Below are 20,457 nucleotides of genomic sequence, written 5' to 3' on the forward strand. Positions count from 1 at the left end.
AAACACTAGAACCTCCAAATATGTAGCACTGTATTACTAAATAAAGAAGAAAACTTAGAACAGGAAGAATAAGTCTTGAGATTTTCCTTGATCCCTTCCCTCTTCAGAATGATTAATTTACATCATCTCTTGCAATGCAGTTTGAGGGATGCTAACAGACCAATTTTGGAACAATTTTTCAAGTAAATCTATGAAATATCTGCCTTCGGCCCCTAAGACATTGCATCTTGTGTTGAAAACTTATTCCGTAGCAAAATGGCATGTTACACTTTTTGGCATGAATTACATTTTTCAAATTAAATAGCTAATTTTATAAAGTAATTCAAGCAAAATGTGCAGTTTTTGCATACTGTGACACTGCTATCCATGTTCCAAAAATCGTCCAAAGAAAATCCACATTCTTCACTGAACATGCAAATCTGTTTGAAAATAACTATCTAGGGAACCAGAATCGAGTTAAACAAACAAAAAAACAACAAGGCAAATAGGGGCTTCTAGCAACATGCAAAGATGTTTTCTAGCATGTTCCCAAAGATCTTTTACAGTTTGCAGATTTTACTCTCACCTAACATATATCTGTATAAACTACATGATAGTAGAAGTGTAATAATAATAATAATAAAAAGTTAGAGGACCTGCTTTAAACAGGCTCCACAGAGAAGCACCACGTAACAGACCTTCTGTACAGCCCTGCCGGAGGTGAGCAGAAAGCTTGGAAGTACTTCAAAGCCTGGCAAGAATTCCTCCACTGAGACTCCTCTGCTTGAGCTCACACTCACTCCAGAGGTAACACAAGCATGCTGAAGTCCAAAAATCCAAATACCAAGACCAGAACATAGACTAAGAAGCAGCAACAACTCTTTCATCTCTGAGAAGTGGAGAGAAACAGCACCTCCAAGGAAAAAAAATATCAGAACCTTTTAGTTAGATCTTTGCCCTTTAGAAAGGGTTTGCTCTTTCCACTGACTGTAAAAGGAGACCAAGAAAGTAAGCCAGATAATTTAGTGGCTAAATTCCACTGGTTTCATGGCCAGGCTCTCCTTCCCACAAGGGCTTTCACCTCAGACATGAGTATTTTCTATGTTATCATGTTTAACCAATCAGGAGTTTTCTTTGCCACAGCAAACTAAATTTGTAAATAGTGTCCAATGAGTCCTATCTGTTTTACCATTTGTTCGACTGTATGACAAACCACTAGGGTTAGAAAAAATATGAAGCGGATGGTCTGTCAGCTTCCCTTCCTACCCTTTCTAGGAAAAGTGGAAGGATCCTTTATTAAGTTTAATATATCCACAATTTTTATTTACCAAAGTTTTCTTTTGAAGTTTTATCATGAAGCAAATAAAGCCCCAAAATAAGAAGTTTAAAAGGGATGTTTTAGAAAATAAATTGATAGAATTAGAAATTCAGTCTATAACTAGGCCAATATCAAATTCCGTCAATAGCAGTATCCCATCATTTGCCAATTAAAATGAAACATTGTGACCTTAATGTAAATTAATTCTAGAAATGTGTTATGTACAGTACAGACTTTACATTCTTTATGCATACTTTTTGAACTCTGACACTAATATACTTTTAGAAAAAAATCGTATTTTAACTGAATTTGCTATAATAATTTGTACATCAAGTTTCAGTTGTCATGGATCCCCACACAAGCTAGTATTTTAGAAAACATAAGATGGAGAATCTTTCAAAAGTATATTGACATTGCTTTTGCTTACCTTTTTATAATGAGGTCTTCCTATTACATTTTCTACTTTAAGTGCTATGTATTAAACTGGTAACAAATGAACAAGGGTGTTTTATTTAAATACAGGTGATAAAAACTTGTTTATTTTGCTTTAACTGCAGAAAAATAACATGGAGTTGTTTGATGTAACCCTATCTAGTTATTAAAACAAGTCTCTTATACTATAGCCTAACTGAGGTAGTATTTGAAACTACTATGTAAGATATGCCCGCCCCATTTTTGAGAAAACTACATTATTTCCTCTGGAGTTTATACCACTATTTGGTCTACTGTGATTGACATTTTGGTTTTACAGAAGCATTTATTTCTTATGACCAGAGAAGTCCAATAGTTACTGGTGTGGTACGTTTTCAGAACATTTCAACATGTCTTGATCCATAGATATATTATTTGTGTCACTGACCAGTTTCTCTTTGTTCCTTCTTTCAGTGGGAACTCATGAAAAGACAATTGACTTAAGTATTACTCTGACAATTATAAAAAATGGTAAAAGTGAACGGATAAAAAAACATTCTACTTAGTACAGTCCAGCTGAATTATTCACCTATATCAAAATCAAAGGGTAACCCCTTCTATTACAGGCATTCTAACAAAGGTGGCCATGCTATTGTATATATAAATTTGCATATATTTATATTACCTTTGTATAAAGGCTTCTGAATCTTCAGATGCATGATAAAAGTGATGGGAACCCTTACTTTTTTCCATTAAGCTTGTACTCATTACTTTAGAAACCTCACTAGTAATGTGATAGAGGCAACCATTTTATTTATTAACAATCACTGTATCATGTAACTTTTGCAACAAGTCTCAAATACCAATATAAAATTATAAGTTCTTCTGCTTCAAAATTTGGTAATTAAGGTTTTTCACTACAATTATTAGTACTATCTCATGCTTAAGCACTCATCCACTGAAAATTCAATCAAACCTTTGTTTTTATAAAAGGCTGTTTCCATGGAACTCTGAAAATTGCTCATATTATATCTTCTCACAAAAGCAGTAATGATTAAATGTCTTCAAGTTTATTTTATACGACATTAATTTATCTGATACAAAACATGCTTGTTAAAGGCTTTTAGTTAAGAATAAGACCAACATTCATATTATATGAGCATGTGCATAGAAACTGCAAACATGCATATCATTCAGGGAAAACTTGATTTCGGCATTTTAAGTATAAATTATTTGTTATTTTAAAATCAAACTGTAGTAAAAATCCATAACTGGTTCAGATAAGATATGTATATGTAAATGTAATGAAATGGATGAGTCTGCTAATAAAATGACTTACAACTACAGCAATATTAAAATAACTTTAAAGAAATCTCAGATTCACAGAAGCTTGTTTTTCTGTCTGAAGTTACAAGCCCCCCCCCCCCAAGTAGTGTTATAAACAGTATAAAAAACAACAGAGAAGGGCTAACATTAATCCCCTGGTGTCCATGATCACAGTACAGCTTCCATTTGCTGGCAACAGAATGCACCCATGTACCCTCATCTCACCGGCTCCTGGTATCCAGAAGTTAAAAGCAAAAAAAAAAGCAAGGCATCATTCTGCTTCTCTGGAACAGAATTAGAAGTCAATCATAAAAAAAATTTCCACGTGTTGTCGTTTTATATTTATTATTACTTTTTAAATTTATGGTAAAAAACAAAACAAACAAAAAAAACCAACAAAATTAAAACTTGTAGAGGTGTTCAGTGCTTGGCTCTTGCATATATTGGTAATTACTTTTATTAAAACTATGGTAATGTTTAATAACTTCCCAAAGGGCTCAAAAGACTGGGGCAGTAATTGGTTGAGGAAGAAAAAGTTTTCAGTTCACTCTTCAGGTACCAGTACCTTCTGGAATGGTCTCCAAACTTTATTATCCAGTCAATCGGAAATTGTCTGAGGATTTCAGAAAGTCTTTATGTAAATACACTGTGTGAGACAGAGGTCAGGATTCAGCTGATGTATCAATTACTGATTGTTTTGTTGGTGTTGCTAAAATAGCCTCTGCTTCTTCATGCATCTAAAAGAAAAAGACAGATGAAGCATTAATGTCCTTAGAGATATTAAGGAGAATGACATCACAAAATGGTTCTTTAATACATGCCTGAAAGCATTTATTATTCAGAACATAAAACCTGCACCCAGCTGGCACATTTTGGTGCATTCAAAGCATCTGATCCCTCCACTTACTTGTAAGAACTGCACATCTTGAAATAGCTCCTGAATGAACCTTCGAGATGGAAGTCGAAATGTACAATGTGCTAACAAGTAGGACACTTCAGAGTAAAGGCATATGTCATCAAATGCTTGGGGATACTTCTCCTTAATTCTGATCAACAGGAAAAACAGAATTTTAAACGTCCTGAACAGATTTCCATCATATTTTTTTTAAAAAAAGTTCAATTAAGTTTTGATCATCATCATTAAAAAAGTATGACTTTGCCTTCAGTAATAGGCATTATAAATTCTGGATGTAATGAACTAAGAAAATCAGAACAGATAGCATTATTTTGTAACAAAATGGAAGAAATCTGTATTAATGAAATGAAACAGAATATATACTTTGAAAGTTATATTGAATATCTGAGATAACCTAGTCTTAAAATAGATGTTGAAAAAGAACAGTGTATCAAAGAAGAGGCATCCACATATACAGCCATACTAAAAAATAAATATGGAAAAGATAACTTAATACCTGTTAGCATTTTATAAATAAAATAAGTATTACTGAATTTTCTTTTAGAAGTTGTATGACAGTTTTCAACATCATTATAATAAAAATGGTAGGTTTCTGGACTAATGTTTAGTCCCTAGATTTATATTCCTATATTTTTAACATGAGTTTTGTCTATAAATTAACGCCAGTAGTTGTACTCTTGCTTAAAGCTTCTCAAGAAGTTTCTTGTTTCTCAAGAAGTTACTTTCAGACTGTTATTCTGGTTATCTGACATATCTTATTTGGCACAAATAAACATAAAAGAATTATAATTTATTTTTTAAAGATGCATGACATACCAAGTATACAATGAAACATCATTACAGTTAAACTATTGATTGGGAAAAAAATGGAGAAGAGTAAGACATTAATGATAGAGCAAACAATATTAGAAGGAAAATTCTTTGTTAAGCTTTTACATTGTGTTCAACTACCCCCAGTAATCCAAAATAATATCTGCTTGACAGTATTTTGAGAAGTCAGAAATAAGGTGAACCACTATCTCAGAGTACTTAGAGAATACATATAACTAAATGTTGCTAAAACATCAGAAACACATTTAACTTACGTCAGGAGTCCAGTTTCATGGCCCTTAGTTCCTACTGAACTACTCAAATTGATTACTAAACGTAAGACTTCTTTCCGCAGAAGTATTCTGCACACTGGTATATCATCCGGGATTGATTTTACTCCTGGAAAAACAAATTCAATAGTATGAAGTTTAAGCAGGAAGTCTTTGATTGTGCTAATCTTATGCCACATGAGTCTGTTTTGGTATTTTATACATACACACATGTACACACATGGATTTACATATATATTATGCAAAGCCTTTGATATGGTCCCTCACCACATTTTTCTCTCTAAATTGGAGAGGTGTGGATTTGAAGGATGGACTGTTAGGTGGATAAAGAATTGGTTGGCTGGTCACAGCCAAAGGACTGTGGTCGACAGTTCTATGTCTGGGTGGAGGCCGGTCACAAGTGATGTCCCTCAGGGGTCAGTCTTGGGTCCAGTACTCTTCAGCATCTTTATCAACAACATAGACGATGGAATCGAGCGCACCCTCAGCAAGTTTGCAGATGACACCAAGCTGAGCAGTGCAGTCGATACAATAGAAGAAAGGGATGCCATCCAGAGGGACCTTGACAGGCTGAGAAGTGGGCCCATGAAAACCTAATGAGGTTCAACAAGGCCAAGTGTAGGAGGCTGGAAGTACACTTTAACCCAGCAACTGGGCACCGTTCCATGACCATCTACACTGGGCAAGGGCCCTCATCCTACCTGACCCTCAAGGAAGAATGGTGGGCACTTTGAGAGCAAAGGCTGAAGCTCTGGCTGGGGGGAGGGGGTCATCATCTTACCCCAGTGGCAGCCAATGCCTCCACTCAAATGGAGCCACTGCAAAGGTTTCCCCATCCCACCAGGCAGTAGGAGGGGACCTAGGACATGGCAGGGAATGGAAGCATGTTTCTGCTCAGGTGGTAGGCAAGCCCCTGCCTACCTCACGTTCCTGGGTACATTGGGGTGCCTGCTGGACGAGAAGCTGGACATGAGCCAGCAGTGTGCGCTTGCAGCCTGGAAGGCCAACTATGTCCTGGGCAGCATTAAAAAAGGGGTGGCCAGCAGGGAGAGGGAGGTGATTGTCCCCCTCTACTCTGCTCTCGTGAGACCCCACCTGGAATCCTGCATGCAGGCCTGGGGCCCCCAGCACAAGAAGGATGTAGAGCTCTTGGAATGGGTCCAGAGGAGGGCCACTAAGATGATCAGAGGGCTGGAGCACCTCTCCTATGAAGAAAGATTGAGGGAACTGGGCTTGTTTAGCTTGGAGAAGAGAAGGCTCCGGGAAGACCTCATTGCGGCTTTCCAGTACTTGAAGGGAGCGTATAAACAGGAGGGGGAATGGTTTTAAACTAAGACGGGGGAGATTTACGTTAGATATTTGGAGGAAATTCTTCACTCAGAGGGTGGTGAGGCACTGGAACAGGTTGCCCAGGGGGGTTGTGGATGCCCCATCCTGGGAGGCATTCAAGGCCAGGCTTGATGCAACTCTGGGCAGCCTGCTCTAGCAGTTGACAACCCTGCCCAGAGCAGAGGGGTTGAAACTAGATGATCCTTAAGATGCTTTTCAACCCAGGCCATTCTATGATTCTATGATATTCTGAACTACCAATAAATATTCCCATTAAAAAATGAAAAATATTATTTTTATGAATTTTAACATGGATTTTTTTTAAAAAGATAAACTAGCATTTCATAAATTCTGTAAGACATTTGGTAAAACTGAAGACTAAACACTGAGATTCAGTTACAGCACTGTCTTTATTACTAAAGCACATTGCTGGGTGAGATATTACTTTCTCTGTTTGCATCAGATGCTAGAAGTTAGCAACCAGCTACTCCATAAGAAATTATGATAATTGAAAATAGAAAACAAGTCTAAAAATAAAATGTCTTTCTTCACAGAAATTCAGTACTTTTTTTTTTAAAGGATTTTTTTTAACCTAACAACACTATAGAAAAAAAAAAACAAACAATCAATTTGATTGCAATGCAAGATAAAGAGCTGTTTACCTGCAAAATGTGGTACAGCAAAAACAGAATAAATACAGAAAAAAAAATTAAGATTTCTAGCACCAAATAGTATAAGGCTTTCAAACTTACCTAGTACAATCTCTGTACTCTTGGTACTGCTAGCTGAACCTTGGGATAATGCATCACTACAGCCAGAAATTCCAGAAAATTTGGACGAATGCACATCTAAGTGATTGTGTATGGTCTGACCACACCAGTCAGTACATGGAATGTCTGAAAAATCTGACAGAAACAAGATGTTGCATCTTTGTTATTCACAATTTTCCTCACCTGAAATACTCTTCTTATCTTTTAAAGATGTTAAGTATGCGATTCCTGGTATTGGGTTTATGTGACAAGGGTTTTTGTAGCAAGGGGGGCTGCAGGGGCAGCCTCTATGAGAACCCAGAGGCTGTCCTATGTTAGAAAAGGGCCAGTTTCAGCCAGCTCCAAAGGCACCCACCATTGGCCAGAGCTAAGCCAGTAAATGACACTGGCTGTGCCTCTGTGATAGCATATCTGACAACATATTTAAGAAATTCAAAAAAAACCCTGCTGTGCGACAGCAGCTGGGGGAGGGAGAAGTGAGAAACAGCCATGCAGACACCAAGGTCAGTGAAGGAGGGGGAGGAGGTGCTCCAGGCACTGGAGCAGAAGTTCCCCCACAGCCTGTGGATAGGACCATGGTGAAGCAGGCTGTCCCCCTGCAGCCCATGGTGTACCATGGTGGAGCAGATCTCCACACTGCAGCCTGTGGAGGAGCCCATGGTGGACCAGGTGGATCTGACCTGAAAGAGGCTGCAGCCTATGGAGAGCCCCCACCAGAACAATCTCTGGGACAGAGCTGTAGTCCATGGAGAGGAGCCCACTCAGGAGCAGGTGATCTGGCAGGAGCTGCTGCTCATGGGGGCCCCAGGTTGGAACAGTTTGCTCTTGTCAGATGGACCCTGTGGTACGTACGGACCCATATTGAAGCAGTTCTTGAAGAGCTGCTGTCTGTGGGAAGCCCACGTAGGATCAGTTTAGGAAGGACGGCATCCCATGGGAGGAACCCCATGTTGAAACAGAGGAAGAGAGTGACTGTGAAGGAACAGTGGAGATGAAGTGCACCTTTCAGGGGAAGGAGGAGGTAGAAGAGGGCGGAGAAGGAAGGTGTCTTTAGTTTGCTTTAATTTCTCACTGCTCTAGTCTGTAATTAATAGGCAATAAATTATATTAATCTCCCTATGTTGAGTCTGTTTTGCCTGTAACGATAATTGTTGAATGACCTCCCTGTCTTTATCTCAACCCTTGAGCCCTTTCTATTGTATTTTCTCCCCCCTATTCATTTGAGGAGTGGAAGTGAGAAAGTGGTTATGGTGGCATTCAGCTGCCCAGCAGGGTAAAACCACCACATAACCTGATGCACTAAATATGGTAACTGTTAGCATATAAAACAGCTGGAAACCAGATGTTGGATTTTGAAGAACTTATACTCAAAATATTTAAAAATCACTTTTAAAAAAAATCTTAAAATACTTGAGTTAAAATAATCAACTCTTAAGCACTTGTTATATCCATGTTCTTTTTTATATAACATAAAGATGGCTTTTGTATTGCACAAGTTCTCTAGTTCATACAATTAACACAAGTCTTGTAGAATGGACTTTGACTTCATCAACAGAAAGTTGTGACAAGTAAGGATTCTTTTGGGAAGTTTCACTATATATCCAAAATGTAAAAGGCTATGGAAAGAGATGAATATAAAACCCAAGCTTTTAACTGTTGTGCATTTAATAGAACCACTGAAAAAAATAGGTTTAAAGTATCTTCTGAAGATCATCTAGCTTAACTCCTTTCTCAAAGAAGGGCTCACTTCAAAATTAAATCATGTTACATTGTGAAAAGTTTTTCCCCTTATGTTCAACTACAATTTCCATTACTATAGCATGTGTCCATAGCCTCCTGCCCTTTGCCTTTGTGCCTCTTCCAAGAGCGTCTCTGCCTCTCTTGTAATCCTTGCTTATGGTATTTGAGAACTATAATTGGGATCTTATTTGCCATCTCATCATATTAAATTCAAGCTCAACACATTATGTACATCAACCCCCTTGACAACAGTAGTCTTTATACGTTACTACCTGAATGCGTATCATTGCTGTAAAATGATGAGAATTACAACTAAGCAGAAATTTGGAATTTCCATTACCAGGCTTTTTATTACATACATACATTGTAAAAAGGCATGCAACTGCGAGGTCTGCAGAGAAAATTAGGAAGAAAATAATTCTGAATCTGATCCGAATCTTAAAATATGAAGAAAGAAAACTAAATCTCAGAAATTACAGTTCAACTTCAGACTTCTCAGTCAGATTTCATAGAATATCCCAAGTTGGAAGGGACCCATAAGGATCATTGAGTCCAACTCCTGGCTCCACAAAGGTCTACCCAAAAATTCAGACCATATGACTAAGTGCACAGTCCAAACACTTTTTAAACTCCAACAGACTTGGTGCAGTGACTACTTCCCTGGGGAGCCTGTTCCAGTGTACAACCACTCTCCCAGTGAAGAACCTCTTCACGATATCCAGCCTGAACCTCCCCTGTCGCAGCTTGACACCATTCCTGCGGGTCCTATTGCTCATCACCAGAGAAAATAGATCAGCGCCTTCCCCTCTGCTCCCCCTTCTTGAGGAAGCTGTAGACCGCGATGAGGTCCCCCTCAGCCTCCTCTTCTCAAGGCTGAACAGGCCAAGTGACCTCAGCCACTTTTCGTATGTCTTCCCCTCTAGGCCCTTCATCATCTTCGTTGCCCTCCTCTGGACACTCTCCAACAGTTTAATGTCCTTTTTGTACTGGGGTGCCCAAAACTGCACACAGTACTCAAGGTGAGGCCACACCAGCGCAGAGTAGAGCAGGACAATCACTTCCCTTGACTGACTTCATTTCCTTCATTTTGTTTTATCATAGAATGGCTCGGGTTGGAAGGGACCTTAAAGACCATCTAGTTCCAACCTCCCTGCCATAAGCAGGGATGCCACCCACTAGATCAGGTTGCCCAGGGCCTTGTCCAACCTGGTCTTGAACACCTCCAAGGATGGAGCATCCACTACTTCCCTGGACAACCTGTTCCAGTGCCTCACCACCCTCTGAGTGAAGAATTTCCTCCAAATATCTAATCTCTTTCCTCTTTTAGTTTAAAACCATTCCCCCTTGGTCCTGTCATTATAAACTAGGTTTGATGGGGGAAGGGAGGGGAGCTAAAGGTGACAGAGAAGGGCTGGGGGAAGTTGTCACTGCTGTCATTGTTGAAGACAGGAAAAAACTTCTGAGCTCTCCCATAGGATTGTCTGAGGGCTCCTCAGAGAAGGTAGCGTTCCCAATCCCCCGTCCAGTATCTTCTTCTTGCATCCCCCTGGGGTAACTGCACCTGCTACTTCCCTAAAGTGCCTGTACACCAATGCACGGAGCATGGAAAATAAACAGGATGAACTCGAGATCTGTGTTTGGTCACGGGGCCACGATCTCATGGCAATCACTGAGATATGGTGGGACAGCTCGCATGACTGGAACACAGTCATAGAGGGCTACATCCTCTTTAGGAAAGACAGGCTGGGGAAGCAAGGGGGTGGGGCTGCCCTTTATGTGAGGGAGCAATTAGAGTGTACCCAGCTCCACCTGGGGGAGGGTGAAGGACAAATGGAGAGCTTGTGGGTAAGAATTAAGGGGTGGGCTGGTATGGGAGACATGGTGGTAGGGGTCTACTACAGGCCTCCAGATCAGGAGGAGGAAGTTGATGAGGCCTTCTACAGGCAGCTGCTAGTAGCCTCATGATCACGAGCTCTGGTCCTCATGGGGGACTTCAATTACCCAGACATCTGCTGGGTAAGCAACTTGGCCAGGCACAAGCAGCCCAAATGGTTCCTACAATGCATTGAAGACAATTTTCTGACACAGGTGGTGGAGGAGCTGACAAGGCATCAGGTGCTCCTGGACCTCGTTCTTACCAACAGGGATGGCCTTGTTAGGGATGTGAAGGTTGGGGGCAGCTTGGGATGCAGTGACCATGAGATGGTGGAGTTCCAGATGGAACTAGGCAAAGGAAGTAAGGCTAAAAGCAGGATTGCAACCCTGGACTTCTGAAGAGCCAACTTTGACCTCTTCCAGGACCTGCTTGGGAGCATCTCATGGGATAGATTGCTAAAAGGAAAGGGTGCTTGTGAGAGCTGGGCTACATTTAAGCAGCACTTCTTCCATGCTCAGGATTGGTGCATCTCTGAAGAATAGGAAATTGGGGAAGGGGGCAGGAAACCCACATGGATGAGCAAGGAGCTAATCAATAAGATCAAAAGGAAGAGAACGTTCTATATGTGTAAAAAGGGCCTGTCCTCTTAGGAGGAGTATACATGTAGATGTGTTGTCAGGGCCTGCAGGGACGCAACAAGGAAGGCTAAAGCAAGGAAGGCTAAAGCCCACCTAGAGATGAAGCTTGCGAAAGAGGTAAAGGATAATAAGAAGGGTTTTTTCAAGTATGTAAACAGCAAGAGGAAGACTAGGGATAATGTAGGTCCCTTGCTGAATGAGGGGGGTGTCCTGGTCACGGGAGACGCTGAGAAGGCAGAGATAGCGAATGCTTTCTTTGCTTCAGTCTTTGCTTCAAGGATACTTCCCTGGGACTCCTCACCCTTGGCAATAGGACAAAGGGTCTGGGAAATGGAGGGCTCCCCCTGGTTGATGAGGGAGTGGTTCGGGAGCATCTGAGTGGGCTCAATGCACACAAATTCATGGGTCCCGATGGAATGCATCTGTGTGTGCTAAGGGAGCTGGCAGATGTGATTGCCGAACCGCTCTCTATCATCTTTGAAAAGTCCTGGAGAACGGAGAGGTGCCTGAAGACTGGAGGACAGCCAGTGTCACTCTGGTCTTCAAGAAGGGCAGGAAGGAGGATCCGGGAAACTACAGGCCAGTCAGTTTCACCTCTGTCCCTAGAAAGGTGTTGGAACAGCTTGTTTTGGATGCCATCTCCAAGCAATTGGAAGAGAAGAAGGTTATGAGGAGTAGTCAGCATGGATTCACCAAGGGGAAGTCATGCTCAACCAATCTCGTTGCCTTCTATGATGGCATCACCAGCTGGGTAGATGAGGGGAGAGCAGTGGATGTCATCTACCTTGACTTTAGCAAGGCTTTCGATACTGTCTCCCATGACATCCTACTAGCAAAGCTGAGAAAGTGTGGGATAGATGAGTGGACGGCAAGGTGGGTTGAGGACTGGCTGAGCTCAGAGGGTGGTGATCGGCAGAGCAGAGTCTGGCTGGAGGCCTGTGACTAGCAGTGTTCCCCAGGGGTCGGTGCTGGGTCCGGTCTCATTCAACATCTTCATCGACGACCTTGATGAGGGAATAGTGTCTGCCCTCAGCAAGTACGCTGATGACACAAAGCTGGGAGGAGTGAACAATGCGCCAGAAGGCTGTGCTGCCATTCAGCGAGACCTGGACCAGCTGGAGAGCTGGGCAGGAAGAAACCAAATGAGGTTTAACAAGAGCAAGTGTAGAGTCCTGCACCTGGGAAGGAACAACCCGAAGTATCAGTACAGGCTGGGGGATGACCTGCTGGAGAGGAGCTCTGAGGAGAAGGACCTGGGGGTCCTGGTGGACGACAGGTTGACCATGAGCCAGCAGTGTGCCCTTGTGGCCAAGAGGGCTAATGGGATCCTGGCATGCATTAAAAGGAGCGTGGCCAGCAGGTCAAGGGAGGTGATCCTCCCCCTCTACTCTGCCCTGGGTAGGCATCACCTGGAGTACTGTGTCCAGTTCTGGGCTCCCCAGTACAAGAAAGACAGGGATCTCCTGGAAAGAGTCCAGCGGAGGGCCACAAAGATGATACGGGGCCTGGAGCATCTTCCTTATGAGGAAAGGCTGAGAGACCTGGGTCTGTTCAGCCTGGAGAAGAGAAGACTGAGAGGGGATCTCCTCAGTGTATATAAATATCTGAGGGGTGGGGGACAGAAGGATATAGCCAACCTCTTTTCAGTGGTTTGTGGGGATAGGATAAGGGGCAATGGCTGCACAGGAAGGGGCAATGGAGCACAGGAAGTTCCGCACTGACATGCGAAAGAACTTCTTCACAGTGAGGGTGACAGAGCATTGGAACAGGCTGCCTAGGGAGGTTGTGGAGTCTCCTTCTCTGGAGATATTCAAGGCCTGTCTGGACACCTACCTGGGCAGCCTGCTCTGAGGAACCTGCTTTGGCAGGGGGGGTTGGACCCGATGATGTTTCGAGGTCCCTTCCAACCCCTACAGTTCTGTGATTCTGTTATCTGACTGAGCAAAATGTTGCTCTCCATCTTTTTTATAAGCCCCCTTTAACTACTGAAAAGCTATAATGAGACCACCCTGGAGCCTTCTCTTCTGTAGGCTGAACAGCCCCAGCTCTCTCAGCCTTTCTTCGTAGGAGAGGTGCTCCAGCCCCTTGATCATCTTCATGGCCTTCCTCTGGACCTGTTCCAACAGATCAACATCCTTCTTGTGCTGAAACAGCCTTCTTGTGCTTTATGGTAGAAACTTGCTTAGAAGTTAGACTTCTCATCGGTTTGACAGGAAGCCTAATTTCTCAGAACGTTGATTTGTAAGTAAGGTTTCAAGTTTTGTATTTTGATAAGCTTTTAGAAATATTTTGAAAATACGCAGGCATATTGTCAGACTAAGACCAATAAAAATAGAAAAGATGGAAATGACCATAGAAATACCACTGGTTGCATAATAAGCTTATTAATGAGAATTCATTTCAAGATATTAAGAAAAAAACACACTACAGACTGATCAATTTTAGAGATGAACAGAGTTCAGCATTCTCATTCAGTCTTTATCACACTTACCCACATGGAACACTAACCTGTACAACTATATGAAGAGTTCACTTTGTTGTTAGGCTGATAACCCAGAATTTGAATGCAGACGCAATAAAGGCAGTTCTCATCCGTGTGCTCCTGTAGCCCATTATCCTCTGTATTTTCTAAAAACTGAGAGGTATCTGAATGGCTGGTATTCATTATTTCTGTGAGACTGATCTGCTGCTGGAGCATCTGAAAAGGACTTGTGACATCACTTGTACCTGATGGAAGACCTGTAGACAAGCAATCAGATAACAGAAAAAAAAAAAAAAAAAAAAAACAAAACCACACAACCAATGATTAAAACAACATTCTAATTAAATTTCCTGTTTTACAGCTGGAGGGAGTGGGAAGATCTAGAAATATAAAGTAACTGTTTTTAAGCATTTTTGAAGGCTTAAAATCCAAAGATCTGTTACCATTCCAGAAATAAATATCGCATTTCAGTCCCAGCTTATCACAGAATCACGGAATGGCCAAGGTTGGTAGGGACCTCTGCAGATCATCTAGTCCAACCCCCTTGCCCAGTAGGATTGTCGTCCGTAGGTTGTAGTCCCAAAGTTGGGAAAAAAATAATAAAACCTTGAACCTTATGTCTGCAGACATAACGGGTTTGGCTAAGATCACAGGCCATCTTTATGAAACCTCAGGAGAAATGAGAAATTTATAATCCTCTTGCAAAAAGAAATACCTGGTTTCATACTTTGTGGAGGGCATTAATCCCTGGGAGTAATAGAACTTGAGAGAGCAATAGTAAATATTTCTGCAACTTTAGAAATCATAATCAATGCCACTACTGATGCTCTTGGTTGAATACAAACAGAAATAGAACAAGTATTCCAAATAACCTTAGAAAACCGTCTTGCCTTAGATGGGCTACTTGCAGCCCGGGGAGGTGTTTGTGCTGTGATAAACCGCAGCTGCTGTGTCTATGTAAATGAGAAGAAGCAAATTCAAACAGACATTAACCAAATCTGGCAAGCATCTCAACTGTTTCACCTAATATCTCAGGATGCAACCCTTGGTAGTGGACCAGATTTTTCCTGGTTGTGGTCATGGCTGCCAGATTTTGGATGATTAAGACAACTGATTTTAATTATTATAATAATTGTATCAATAGTAGTGATACGTAGTTGTGTTCTGCAATGCATGCCTAGTTGTTTGAATTCATATAGTACTTTATTCAGCAAGTGCAAGCCTCACCAGGTAATGTTAGTGAAACAAGATATAGATAACAGAATATTTCTTCAAATTAATAAAAATAGGTAAGAACTATGCAGTGAGAACTATGAAGCCTAAAAGTGAGGTTCATAGTCTCAGAGGGGGGAAAGTGTAGTCCCAAAGCTGGGAAAAAATAAGAAAACCTTGAAGAAAATTGGGAGGTCTATAGCTTGTGTAGTCTTAGAGCTGAAAGCAAGAGACAGGTAGCCTTGAACTAGCAGAAGAAAGGAAGATAAGGAATAAAAGGTAAAAAACAAGAAGGAGAAAAACAGCTCCAGACTGCCCTATAGTAGCCTTTTGTTCATTAAGGGTCATTAATGTATTAAAAAACACACCCATGAAAATGCTAATGTATGCTAATTTGGGATTTGATGCCCCCCCCCCCCCCATGGTCCTCTGTAATGCGCAAACTCAGTAGAGATGTGTTAGATGAGCTCTAATAGCCAATCAAAAATAGCCAAACAGTTTTCACAAGTTGGTTGTGTATAAATTACAGTGATTCGAGTCAAAGGTGTGCTTGCTTTGTGAAAGAACGCCAAGCACCTGACTCTGCAGAGTTATATAATTATTTAATTAAAAGACCTTTGTGTGGATTCTGACTGTACTTATTGGTGCGGCGCACTGGGCATGAACCTACAAGACAACAGGATCCCCTAGAGCACGTTACACAGGATGGCATCCAGGCAAGTTTTGAATATCTCCAGAGAAGGAGACTCCACAACCTCTCTGAGCAACCTGTTCCAGTGCTCTGTCACCCTCACAGTAAAGAAATGCCCTCTCATATTCAGCCAGAACTTCCTGTGCTTCAGTTTGTGCCCGTTGCCTCTCGTCCTCTTGCTGTTGGGCACAACTGAAAAGAGACCGGCTCTATCCTCTTGACACCCTCCCCTCGAATATTTATACACATTCATGAGGTCTTCCCTCAGTCTTCTCTTTTCCAGGCTAAACGGGCACAGTTCTCTCAGCCTGTCCTCATACAACAGGTGCTCCAGTCCCCTGATCATCTTCATAGCCCTCCTCTGGACTTGCTTCAGGAGCTCCATGTCCCTCTTGTACTGGGGAGCCCAGAATTGGACACAATACTCCAGGTGTGGCCTCACCAGGGCTGAGTAGAGGGGGAGGATCACCTCCCTTGACCTGCTGGCAACACTCTTCCAAATGCAGCCCAGGATACTGTTGGCCTTCTTGGCCACAAGGGCACATTGCTGACTCATGGTCAGCTTGCTGTCCACTAGGACTCCCAGGTCTCTCTCTGCAGAGCTGCACTCCAGCAGGTCAGCCCTCAGTCTGTACTGCTGCTTGGGGTTACTCCTCCCTAGGTGCAGGACCCTGCACTTGCCCTTGTTGAACTTCATGAGGTTCCTCTCGGCCCAACCCTCCAACCCATCAAGGTCCCTCTGAATGGCAGCACAGCCCTCTGGGGTATCAGCCACTCCTCCCAGCTTTGTGTCATTAGTAAACTTGCTGAGGGTGCACTCCGTTCCATAAATATATACACATAGAGAGAGAGCTGGCTGACGTCATCGCAGGACCTCTCTCAATTACTTTTCAACGGTCTTGGGAGTCTGAAGGGGTCCCGGGGTCCCCAGGGAAGTAGTCACTGCACCAAGCCTGTTGGAGTTTAAGAAGCATTTGGACTGTGCACTTAGTCACATGGCCTGAATTTTTGGGTAGACCTTTGTGGAGCCAGGAGTTGGACTCGATGATCATTAAGGGTCACTTCCAACTTGGGATATTCCATGATTCTATGATTCTATCCTACTGGACAAAATGTCCAGCATATAGCTAAACAAAAACATCATACGATGGATGAGCAATTGGCTGACGGGCAGGGCTCAAAGGGTTGTGGTAAATGGGGCCACATCAGGCTGGTAACCGGTCACCAGTGGGGTCCCCCAAGGCTCCTATTTAGGGACAGTTCTCTTCAATGTTTTCATAATCGATTTGTATGTAGGACTAGAAGGTGTTCTGAGCAAATTTGCTGATGACACAGAACTTGGAGGAGTTGTGGACTCGGATGAGGGTGGAAAGGCCTTGCAGAGAGATCTGGACAGATTGGAGAGCTGGGGGATCACCAACCACATGAAGTTTAACAAGAGCAAGTGCCGGGTCCTGCACCTGGGATGGGGCAAGCCTGGCTATACATACAGGCTAGGCAATGAGATGCTGGAGAGCAGCCCCGCAGAGAGGAAACTGGGGGTTGTGGTTGACAGCAAGTTGAATATGAGCCAGCAGTGTGCCCTGGCAGCCAGGAGGGCCAACCATATCCTGGGATGTGTCAAGCACAGCTTTGCTCGTCGGTTGAGGGAAGTGATTGTCCCACTCTACTCTGCACTGATGGGGCCTCACCTCGGGTACTGCGTGCAGTTCTGGGCACCACAGTAGAAAATGTAAAACTGTTGGAGACCGTCCAAAGGAGGGGTCGCACGATTCTATCCTTTGCAACATCTTGTCATATATAATATATATATATATAGAGAGAGAAAGAGAATCATAGAAACACAGAATATCCCGAGTTGGAAGGGACCCACAAGGATCATCGAGTCCAACTCCTGGCTCCACAAAGGTCTACCCAAAAATTCAGACCATATGACTAAGTGCACAGTCCAAACACTTCTTAATATCAGACAGGCTTGGTGCCATGACTACGCCCCCTCAGATGGCTCAGGCACTCCGTGCATCCAGAGACCTGAACTGCCACACTTTTGAGCAGGCACTCTGTCTGGGTCACCACAGACTTTCTAGAAAGAGCTTTCTGCCTAGCGCAGACCATGGCGGTCTAGCTATAGGTAGACAGCCGGTAGACGAGCTGTTCTGAGTGGGGAATGATGCTCTGCCATCTCCGAAATCACCCTGCCCGTGCGAACTGCCGCGCCACGCCCTGACTGCCCATCCTAATCGCTGTGCTCCCTAGGGGCTGCCTTTGAATGTCAGGGGAGGGGGCGCTGCTGGCTCCGCCTACGCCTCGTCAGCCTCCCTCACGAGGGCTACCGGGTCCTGGCAGCTCCCTCAGCTGCCTCGAGTGGCCTTGATGCCGGAAAAAAAGCCCTGCCCGTCTCGATCCCCTGCTCCGCTGCAGAACGCGTCTGCCCCAGAGCCGATCGCCCCGGCGAGGCGAGAACATATCTTCAATGCTGATCAGAGTCAGCTGATCAGATCAATCTGCTGATCAAATGCAAATCTCATTTGGCCACCTCTCATTTTAGTTCTCATTGAAGATAAAAGCCTATGAAAACTTTATACTAAACAAGCTAAACTAGATTGTCTATGCAGTGAATAAAGCATCCTATTCAAAGATGACCAGATAAGTGCTAATATAACATGACAGACTTCTCCATCATTTTCATCATTATTCCTCAAATTTCTTTTAAAAGGAAAAAAAACACACCTAGAAAGTCATACTATAGGTTATATTAAAAAATAAAAAAATAAAATTGAATAAGAAGACAAACGTGCTAAAAGTGCTAACTATGCATGGCAAAATTCTTGTGGTTTAACCCAGCAGGCAACTAAATGCCACACAGCTGTTTGCTCACTCCACCTACAACTGGTATGGGGGAGAAATTTGAAAGAAAATTGCAAGAACTCATGGACCGAGACAAGGACAATTTAACAAGAAAGGGGAAAAAAAGGACAAGGAAAACAGCAAACAACAACAACAAAAAGAATAAACAAAGCAAGTGATTAATAAACAACGCAATTGCTCAATACCTGATAATGCCCAACCAGACAACAAGCAACAGATGTCCCCCCAGCCAATTCCCCACTGTTTTTATTGTTTAGCACAGTACATATGAATGGGATATCCCTTTGGCCATTTTGGGTCAGCTGTCCTGGTTCTGTCCCCGCGAAGCTCCTTGTGCACCCCCAGCCTCCTTGCTGGCAGGGCAGCATAAGAAGCTGAAACATCCTTGGCTTAGTGTAAGCACTGCTCTGCAACAATTAAAACATCAGCGTGTTTTCAGCACTCTTCTCATCCTAAGCCAAAACATAGCATTCTACCAGCTACTAGGAAGAAAATTAACTCTCTCCTAACTGAAACCAAGACAATGTTGCTCTTAATCAGTAGGAAAATGAGCGATAACAAACAGGTACTATATACACACAACTGGCTATGTGGAATGCAATTCAGGGACAAGGCACTTGCTGTTCCATGCACTCAGGAAGTGACTAATGTACTGGTGATTCCTCCCCTTTCTCTCACGTGAGAAAGGACGTTTAGGTAAAAAACAGAGATAGAAAATGTCTTTTCCCTTTCAATAGCAATATGAAAATCCAAACCATTAGTTAAAAGCTGATCTGTAATCTGTGCTGTAACCACAGCATACCATCCATGAATCAGTACAGAGATAGAGAACTGGACGCTTTTCTCGTTCAGCAATGTCTAAAGCCAGATTGATGGCTTTCACTTCTGCAAACTGACTCGATTCACCTTCTCCCTCAGCAGCTTCTGCAACTCGTCGTGTAGGACTCCATACAGCAGCCTTCCACCTCCAATGCTTTCCCACAATACGACAGGACCCATCAGTGAACAGGGCATATTTCTTCTCATTTTCTGGTAGCTTGTTATACAGTGAGGCCTCTTCAACACATGTCACCTCCTCCTCTGGTGATATTTGAAATCCCTGCCCTCTGGCCAGTCCATGATCATTCCAAGATTCCTGGGTGACTGGGGTTTCCCATTTGAGCCTGCTGTGTGATCGGTGCGACCCACTTACTCAACATAGCATCAGTTGCATGATGTGTAGAGGGGATCCTTCCTTTGAACATCCAGCCCAGCACCAGCAGTCGGGGTTGCCAGGAGGAGCTGTGCTTCAGTACCAACCACTTCCAAAGCAGTGCGAACACCTTCATATGCTGCCAATATCAACCTCAGGTCTCTCCAGTGCTTTCTGCCAGAGGCTCCAAGTGGGGCCATTCTCCTGGCTGTAGTGTAGAACATGTTTTACATCTTGTCCATCCTGGACTGGCCCAAGGGCTACTTACTGCATGAGATATTCCCCGTTTAATTTGTTCAAAGGCTCGTCATTGCTCAGGGCCCCATTTGAAATTGTTCTTCTTCCAGGTCACTTGGTGGAGAGTGCTTGCTGTCAAACTGTGATTTGGAATGTGCATTCTCCAAAAAGCCACAACGCCTGAGAAAGTTTGTTTCCTTTTTGGTATTTGGTGGAGACATAGCTGTTATTTTGTTGATCACATCCATTGGGATCTGACGACATCCATCTTGCCATTTTATTCCTAAAACTGGATCTCCTGTGCAGGTCCCTTGACCTTACTTTGTTTTATGGCAAAACCATCTTTCAGAAAAATTTGGACTATTTTCTTCC

General features: G+C 42.8%; 1 protein-coding gene across 1 annotated transcript in view; it reads right to left on the reverse strand.

The window, feature by feature from the left end:
* Window positions 1-3,696: 3,696 nt before the first annotated feature.
* The window catches only part of LOC309889427 (rapamycin-insensitive companion of mTOR-like), a gene marked incomplete at its 3' end in the record, with an annotated part of 222,386 nt that continues 205,625 nt past the window's right edge, over window positions 3,697-20,457 (reverse strand). The window contains exons 34-38 of the mRNA XM_082782263.1: window positions 13,918-14,142; window positions 7,132-7,284; window positions 5,036-5,159; window positions 3,942-4,080; window positions 3,697-3,771 (exon numbers count right to left, since the gene is read on the reverse strand). Coding sequence (XP_082638389.1) covers window positions 3,697-3,771; window positions 3,942-4,080; window positions 5,036-5,159; window positions 7,132-7,284; window positions 13,918-14,142 — 716 coding nt within the window. The remainder of the gene's footprint in view (window positions 3,772-3,941; window positions 4,081-5,035; window positions 5,160-7,131; window positions 7,285-13,917; window positions 14,143-20,457) is intronic.

This window comes from Aythya marila (genome assembly GCF_965140915.1).
Source record: "Aythya marila genome assembly, chromosome: W".
Taxonomy (NCBI): domain Eukaryota; kingdom Metazoa; phylum Chordata; class Aves; order Anseriformes; family Anatidae; genus Aythya; species Aythya marila.